Source organism: Eriocheir sinensis, unplaced genomic scaffold (assembly GCF_024679095.1).
Source record: "Eriocheir sinensis breed Jianghai 21 unplaced genomic scaffold, ASM2467909v1 Scaffold776, whole genome shotgun sequence".
NCBI lineage: Eukaryota > Metazoa > Arthropoda > Malacostraca > Decapoda > Varunidae > Eriocheir > Eriocheir sinensis.
The window spans coordinates 72,501-80,390 of record NW_026112138.1 but is presented as its reverse complement, the minus strand read 5'-3'; the positions used below and the strand labels follow the sequence as shown (position 1 = coordinate 80,390).

Sequence of the window (7,890 nt, the reverse complement as noted above, 5' to 3'; positions counted from 1 at the left end):
AACAAACCACCTATAATATTTTTTTCTTTGTTTCTTTATCATCAAAGAAAAATAAGACAAAGAAGAAATTGATAAAGAAATCCATAAGAAAACAAAGAAAATTAGTGACAAAGTAGGAAATAGAAAATAGGAAAATAGGGGAAACAAGAGAGAGAGAGAGAGAGAGAGAGAGAGAGAGAAAGGAGAGGAAAACAAGGAGGGAAGGGAAGAAAAAGAAGAAAAAGAAGAAAAATGAAAAAAATATGAAAAAAAATGTCTATTCTATCTACTCTTAACACTCACCATCACCACCATCATCATCACCATCAGCAGCAGCAGCCCTTCATTATCTCAACTGTAGAAGGGAAGAAGAAAAGGTAAGGTATTAAACTAGACAACTTGTTTATTATTATTATTATTGGTCATTTTCATAAATGCCGCAACCTCCTTAGAATTACATATATGATAATAATAATAATAATAATAATGATGATAATGATAATAATAATAATAATAATAATAGGTATGAATTAAAACACATGATATAAGAAATCCGTTTAATTTCAACAAGTTTCCAAAATCAAACAGAGCAAATATTAAAAAAAAAAAATATCATAAGTTAATCACAAACAGAAAAGAAAACGGGAAATTAAATCATTGCACAAACGCCGCACAAACACACTCACGAACAAACAGTGTATTTTTTAATTTTCTGTTTGTTCGTATTTGTTTGTTTTTAGTGAGATTGCTAAAGCGTGGAATTACAAAACACACACACACACACACACACACACACACACACACACACACACACACACATATACACACACACACAAGGAAGGAAGGAAGGAAGGAAAGAGAGGAGAGAGAAGAAAGGAGGGAAGGAAGGAAGGAAGGAAGGAAGGAAGGAAGGAGGGAGGAAACAGAGAAGGAAGGAAGGAAGGAGAGAGGAAAGAGAGAAAGAAGGAAGGAAGGAAGGAAGGAAGGAAGGAAAGAGAGGAGAAGAGAGAAGGAAGGGGAGGGAAGGAAGGAAAAAGAAAGAAGGAAGGAAGGAAGGAAGGAAGGAAAGAGAGGAGAGGGAAGAAAGGGAAGAAAGAAAGGAAGGAAGGAAAAAGAGGAGAGAGAAGAAAGGGGAGGGAAGGAAGGAAAGAGAGAAGGAAGGAAGGAAGGAAGGAAAGAAGGAAGGAAGGAAGGAAGGAAAAAGAAAAGGAAGGAAGGAAGGAAGGAAGGAAGGAGAGAGAAGGGAATGGAATGGAAGATCTGGAATGATAATTTAAACACACAAACAAACACACACACATTTTTTCCCTTCTCCTCCTCCTCCTCTTCCTCTTCTTCCTCCTCCTCCTTCTTCTCTCTCTTATACAACCATCCCTCATCTTCCTCCTCCTCCTCCTCCTCCTCCTTCTTTTCATCTCTTTTTTCCTTTTTTTTTTTCCTCTGCTCTCTCTCTCTCTCTCTCTCTCTCTCTCTCTCTCTCTCTCTCTCTCTCTCTCTCTCTCTCTCTCTCTCTCTCTCTCTCTCTCTTTTCCTTCTTCATATTCCTCCTCCTCCTCCTCCTCCTCCTCCTCCTCCTCCTCCTCCTCCTCCTTCTTCTTCTTCCTTTATCTTCCTCTTCCTCCTGTTATCAAACACAACCAAGTCTTCCTCCTCCTCCTCCTCCTCCTTCTTCTTCTCTATCTTCTTCCTTCTTCCTTCCTCTTCCTTCCTTACCCTCTTACTTCAAACACAACCCACAGTACACTTCCTCCTCCTCCTCTTCCTTCCTCCTCCTCCTCCTCCTCCTCCTTCTTCTTCTTCTTCTCTATCTTCTTCCTTCTTCCTTCCTCTTCCTTCCTTACCCTCTTACTTCAAACACAACCCACAGAATACCTCCTCCTCCTCTTCCCTCCTCCTCCTCCTCCTCACACCAGCTTCTTAGCCTCAAAAAAGCTCTTCAAGTGCCTCATTTGCCACACTCCCATGCCCATGAGGATCACGACCTGGCCCACTGACCACCACAGAACACGCTGGTTGGTTGCCTCGGAGGTCTGGCGGAATCGCTCCTCTCGGTACTGTTGTGGGGGGGAGGAGGAGGAGGAGGAGGAGGAGAAGAAGTAAGTGTTAGTCTTGTGATAAAATTTCTAAAGTTACATGTAAATACTCTCTTTCTCTCTATCTATCTATCTATCTTTTCTCTCTCTATCTATCTTTCTCTCTCTCTCTCTCTCTCTCTCTCTCTCTCTCTCTCTCTCTCTCTCTCTCTCTCTCTCTCTCTCTCTCTCTCTCTCTCTCTCTCTCTCTCTCTCTCTCTCTCTCTCTCTCTCTCTCTCTCTCTCTCTCTCTCTCTCTCTCTCTCTCTCTCTCTCTCTCTCTCTCTCTCTCTCTCTCTCTCTCTCTCTCTCTCATCCAACTTTTCGCTCTCTCTCCTCTCCCCTCACTCTCTCTTCCTTACCAAAACCACCTTCCCTTCCCTTCTCTCTCCCACCCTCTCCCCCTCCCCCACTCACCCGCTGGTAGTTCTGTTCCTTGTTAATCTGTTCGGTCTGGTCCAGCAGCTGTCTCACCCTCAGCTGTAGCTCCGTCAACTTCTCCTTCTGGGCCATGGAGGCGTAATCGATAGCGTGTTCCCCTACTTGGATGTCGAAATGGACCCTCTGTAATGGGGAGAAATGGGGGTGTTAATAGGGGTGGTGATGTAAGGGGTTGAGGGGTTTTATTCAGTATCGCGAGCATTGATGTGTTGCTATATTCATTCATCTTCCTCCTGGCCCTGTCCCTCTGGCTGCCCTACTGACTCAAGATAGTTTGTTTGTTTGTGTTCCCCTACTTGGATGTCGAAATGGACCCTCTGTAATGGGGAGAAATGGGGGTGTTAATAGGGGTGGTGATGTAAGGGTTGGGGGTTTTTATTCAGCACCGTGAGATGGGGCCATGTTCTTATACAGTTCGACGCCCCAGCACACACATTTCACTAGGCTTTCTTAGGAGCTTTGTGCATTTCTAGGGATAACTTTATGACCCTTCTGGTAGTCTAGCCCTTCTTTTGTGTTATGAACGTATAAAAACACTCATTACAACCCGGCTGATCTCCTTTTCCGCCCTTGGGAATAGTTGATGGGCGGGTTTGAAGCGTCTGACAATACCTGCCTTGATGTGTTGCTATATTAATTCATCTTACTCATGGCCTCTCCCTCTGGCTCCCCTACTGACTCAAGATAAATATTTTGTTTCCGTGACCAACTAATGTATTAATAATGTTTTTTTTTAACCCAGTAGCAGCGACGGGCCAAATTTGTGGCTTTACCATGTAGCAACGACGGGCCAAATTTGTGGCTTTACCATGTAGCAGCGACGGGCCAAATTTGTGGCTTTACCATGTAGCAGTGACAGGCCAAATTTGTGGCTTTACCATGTAGCAGCAACGGGCCAAATTTGTGGCTTTACCGTGTAGCAGCGACGGGCCAAATTTGTGGCTTTACCATGTAGCAGCGACGGGCCAAATCTGTGGCTTTACCGTGTAGCAGCGACGGGCCAAAGCTGTGGCTTTATTGTGGCTTTACCTTGTAGCAGCGACGGGCCAAATTTGTGGCTTTACCGTGTAGCAGCGACAGGCTAAATTTGTGGCTTTACGTGTAGCAGCGACGGCCAAATTTGTGGCTTTACCGTGTAACAACGATTAAATTTTTTACTAGCAGCGACAATAAATTTGTGGCTTTACCAGCCAAATTTGTGGCTTTACCATGTATGACAGGCCAAATTTGTGGCTTTACCATGTAGCAGTGACAGGCCAAATTTGTGGCTTTACCGTGTAGCAGCGACGGGCCAAATTTGTGGCTTTACCGTGTAGCAGCGACGGGCCAAATTTGTGGCTTTACCGTGTAGCAGCGACGGGCCAAATTTGTGCCATGATATAACCCCAAAAAAATAGATGATGCATAATCTGATCACAAATGCTTTGATATATATTATGAAATGGCTTGTGTGAGGGGTGATTTTTTTTCATTTTTCTCACTTGGAGGGACCATTAAGAAACATGACCCTCGCTGCTACCGGGTTAAGGTTAAAGAAACAAAATCCCCAATAGACAGACTTTCCCAGTGCCCAGGAACATAACCCGCCCCCCCCCCTATTACTACTGTTTCGTATGGGGAAATTATGTTCAAATAACGCGATTTTACATAACACGACATCTCCAGGAACGCAACCCTCGTGTTAATCATGAGGTGACTGTATCTGACTTGGAGTATTTTAAATGTGACTCTCATTAGACACCTATCCACCCGAAATTGACCTCTATTTTGGCCACTCTCTGCTTTTGTTTATTATGAGAGCGGTGAGTAGCGGGCTTTTTTTTTTTCTCTGTACTCTTTTTGTTGCCCCTGAGCCGTCTCCTTTGCTGTAAAATAATAAAAGAAGGAGAATAAGAAGCTGGTGGTGTAAGCAGCTGGGTGAGTCTGAGTCAGGTCATGCATGGGCTTGGTTGGATTAGGCTCAAAGTCTCCCAGCTGTTCCCACCACCTGTTACCTGCTTCTGACGAGGAGTGTGAAGGACGTATTATGAAACATTTCGCCGCCCAAGAACACATATTTGACCAGGCTTTAGTAGTAGTTGTGGGCATTTCCAGGGGTAGTTTTATGACCCTGGTGGTAGTTTGATCCTTCCTCTGTACCATGAGCCTAAAAAAACACTCATTGGAACGTGATTGATCCTCTCCTTGACCTTTAGAAATAGCTGATGTGATATGGCAGAGTCTTGTAATACCAGCCTGAGACTCCCCCACTCACCAGCTTGGCGCCTGAGAACCACTTGGTAGTGTTGGAGTAGAGGCAGATGACGTGTTCGCCCGGTGTGTGGGAGGTGAAGGTGAAGCGACCCTCACTGCTGTACACCTGCAGAAACACACACAGGTTAGGTGAACACAGAGGTGAGGGAGATGTACGCATATATGTACATATTTATATATACTTCACACAAAGGATGGCATGTGCGCACTCACCCTGGACATGAGCACCTTGTCGTCTGGGTCCCGGATCTCCACATGCATGCCCAGGCCCGGCGAGGAGGGCATGAACCCGCCCGTCTTGGGGTCAAACAGCTGCAGCTTGTAGTTGCCTGGGGGGGAGGGTAGTGAGGGGTAATGGTGGTAGTGATGTAACTATCTATAAATAAAACCCACACTGGCAGACGATAGAGTTATATTTTTAACCAAACTGTTTCGGTGGACACTGCCACCATCTTCAGTGGTGTAAAGGAAGAGTAGAAGTTTTATTTATACGTCAAGAAATCATGTCAGTGTGATTAGCCGCTCTAACTATCTATATTTGAAAGTAAGAAAACAAATGACAAGCACTCAGGAAATACCTACAAATGAAGCGCCTCACAGTGCCCCCAGGATCGTTGAGGGCAGGGGATAGGCATAACTTAAAAAGAGCCATAACTCGAAAACTAGACATTTGCGACGGAAATGAGGTACAAAATCATGCTAAACACAACAACTCTCACCAGAAAACCACTCAAGAAAATCGTTGGTTGGGTGAAACTGTATATTATCCAAAACAATTACTTGAGAGATCTAACCAAACCTGACACCTTCTTTTTATAATATACCAGACCTGACATCATAACACTGGCAATCTCTGTAGGAAATAGCCATAAAGACAAGATATATCAGAGCGAAGGTGTCACATATTTCAGTGCAATGGGTGTAATACTAGACAAACCACTCTGTCCCACACACACACTGGCCCTCACCCGTCACGATGGTCTCGTCGGGAATCTCCTCGATGAAGCACTTCCTCTCCGTCTCCCCGATGTGGAAGTACAGCCCCTCCGCCAGGCCGCAGAGCACCACCCCGAGCACCACCAGCAGGAGGGGGCGCGCACCGGAAGACATCGCGGAAGACTGGGGTAGGTAATGGAAGAGTGGGTGTGATACTGGTGTTTTTTTTATTGATGATTTTCCTCCTATTCTGCTTTCGTCTCCTGTTTTACCGATACTATTTTTTGTTATTTCCTATTTTTTTCTTCCTTTCTTAACTAATTTCACATCTTATTATTATTGATTTTCTTCCTATTCTGCTTTATCCTCCTGTTTTGCCAATTCTATTTTCTGTTATTTCTTCTTTTATTTTATTTCCTATTTTCCTTCTTCCCTAATTTCACATCTTTTTCTTATTAATGATTTTCTTCCTATTCTGCTTCCAATTATATTTTCTATTATTTCCTATTTTCCTTCACTAATTTCACATATTTTTCTTCAACTTATCTCTTCATTCCCTCTTTCCAGCTGTTAATATATTCCCCTATTCCTTATTTCCTTACTTATTTCCTTCCTTCTCCTCCTCTCACCCTCTTTATCACTTTATTTCACGTATTTTTATAATTATTTAACTTTTTCTCTTCCGTAAGCAAAACACATGTGCACTCTCTCCCTCCCTTTCCCTTCCTTTCCCTCCCTTTTCTCCTCCTTCTCTCCCTTTTTCTCTTACCTCCATACCCTCTTTATTGTCTCCTATCTTTTCTCTTCCTTTTCCTATCTTTGTTATTCCTTTATTTATCGTATTTTCTTTAATATTTACCTTTTTGTTGACGTTTTCTTCCTTAAAGCTGTTACACGTCAACCTCAACCACCAGCGCCACCACGATGTAAACAAAGCTCAAATGAGAGTCTATAGTCCTTTCTCGATAATAAACCCTCATTAAATAATTACAAATATACCAGTGACATATAAATAAGTAATTAATAAAGTATCAATTAGTGTTTATATGTGTGTCTATGTAAAGGAATATATTACGTTGTTATTAAAGTTAAGAGACTATAGACTCCTCCTTGACTCTGTATCGCTACCTCTGACGTGTAACAATATCGAGAATTTTATATTTTTTAATTCACATCTTGATACAAATTATGCTTTTACTTAATTTTAAATCTGTCTTTTTACTGTTTTTTCTTACTGAGAGAGAGAGAGAGAGAGAGAGAGAGAGAGAGAGAGAGAGAGAGAGAGAGAGAGAGAGATCGAGAGATCGAGAGAGGTCCCTTCCTCCCTTCCTCTCTCTCTCTCTCTCTCTCTCTCTTGTTATTTCCTTCTCTATTCCTCTCTCTTCCTTACAAATTGAGAGAGAGAGAGAGAGAGAGAAAAAGAGAGAGTTCCCTTGCTCCCTTCCTCTTTCTCTCTCTCTTTCTCTCTCTCTCTCTGAGCGAAAATTTTCCATTTCCTCATAAATTTTTCAACAATAGGCCTTTTTTTTTTTTTTTTACAACAAAGGAGACAGCTCAAGGGCACACAAAAAAAGAAAACAATAATAAAAAAAAAAGCCCGCTACTCGCTGCTCCTAAAAAAAATAATCCAAAGAGGTGGCCGAAAGAGAGGTCAGTTTCGGGAGGAGACTCGAGGTGTCCTGATACCCTCCTCTTGAAAGCGTTCTAGTCATAGGCAGGAGGAAATACAGATAAAGGATAAGGGGTAAGGATATAGACAATAGCAAATACCTGAACAGCAGAAAATTTAACTTTTTTCTCAAGGGTTCGCGCCCCAGAAAAATTACTAACGCCCCCGAGGTGAGAGCGTCCAAAGTCTTACAACCACAGCCCTTAACTGAGTACAAGGAAATGTGCAAAATTCCAAATGGGGTTAAGAGACGCCGGCCTACCGCGTCCCCTGCCCCTCCCGTCCCCGGCCGGTCGCTACATAGCCACCGTATCAGAGAAGGCCCGTCTGCCACTCCCGCCACGCATACGAATGACCTCTTTCTGTGCCCGCGCCGCCCGGTACTCCAGTGACCAGGTGCCCTACATCCCCGCCCAGGGACAGACACGTGCAGGCAGCTTTTGGTAAGGCGCGCACACGGAATGCTCGGCGCGCTCGTGTACACAGACATACATGTAGGTTATATAGTGCGGGTGACACACACACACACACACACACACC

At 43.5% G+C, this 7,890-nt stretch overlaps 2 protein-coding genes across 2 annotated transcripts in view; one reads left to right on the top strand and one right to left on the bottom strand.

Annotated features, from left to right (window-relative positions):
* Window positions 1–522: 522 nt before the first annotated feature.
* Window positions 523–6,632, bottom strand: LOC126994339 (transmembrane emp24 domain-containing protein eca-like). Its single transcript, XM_050853672.1, has 6 exons — window positions 6,541–6,632; window positions 5,714–5,864; window positions 4,959–5,074; window positions 4,747–4,851; window positions 2,469–2,615; window positions 523–2,033 (listed from the first exon to the last, which is right to left on the bottom strand). The coding sequence occupies exons 2-6, from the start codon at window positions 5,853–5,855 to the stop codon at window positions 1,884–1,886; spliced, it is 660 nt and encodes a 219-aa protein (XP_050709629.1). The 5' UTR covers window positions 5,856–5,864; window positions 6,541–6,632; the 3' UTR covers window positions 523–1,883.
* Window positions 6,633–7,587: 955 nt separating this feature from the next.
* LOC126994338 (fatty-acid amide hydrolase 1-like) overlaps window positions 7,588–7,890 on the top strand; it is an 8,447-nt gene continuing 8,144 nt past the window's right edge. The window contains exon 1 of the mRNA XM_050853671.1: window positions 7,588–7,746. Within this exon, the coding sequence (XP_050709628.1) occupies window positions 7,588–7,746 (159 nt within the window). The remainder of the gene's footprint in view (window positions 7,747–7,890) is intronic.

Excerpts from the sequence above, each read along its gene's own strand:
- LOC126994339 (XM_050853672.1), bottom strand. The coding sequence starts at position 5,855 with ATGTCTTCCGGTGCGCGCCCCCTCCTGCTGGTGGTGCTCGGGGTGGTG. Across the intron at positions 4,852-4,958 it reads ACAAGGTGCTCATGTCCAGG|GTGTACAGCAGTGAGGGTCG; the intron begins GTGAGTGCGCAC and ends GTGTTTCTGCAG. Across the intron at positions 2,034-2,468 it reads AGGAACAGAACTACCAGCGG|TACCGAGAGGAGCGATTCCG; the intron begins GTGAGTGGGGGA and ends CCCCCACAACAG.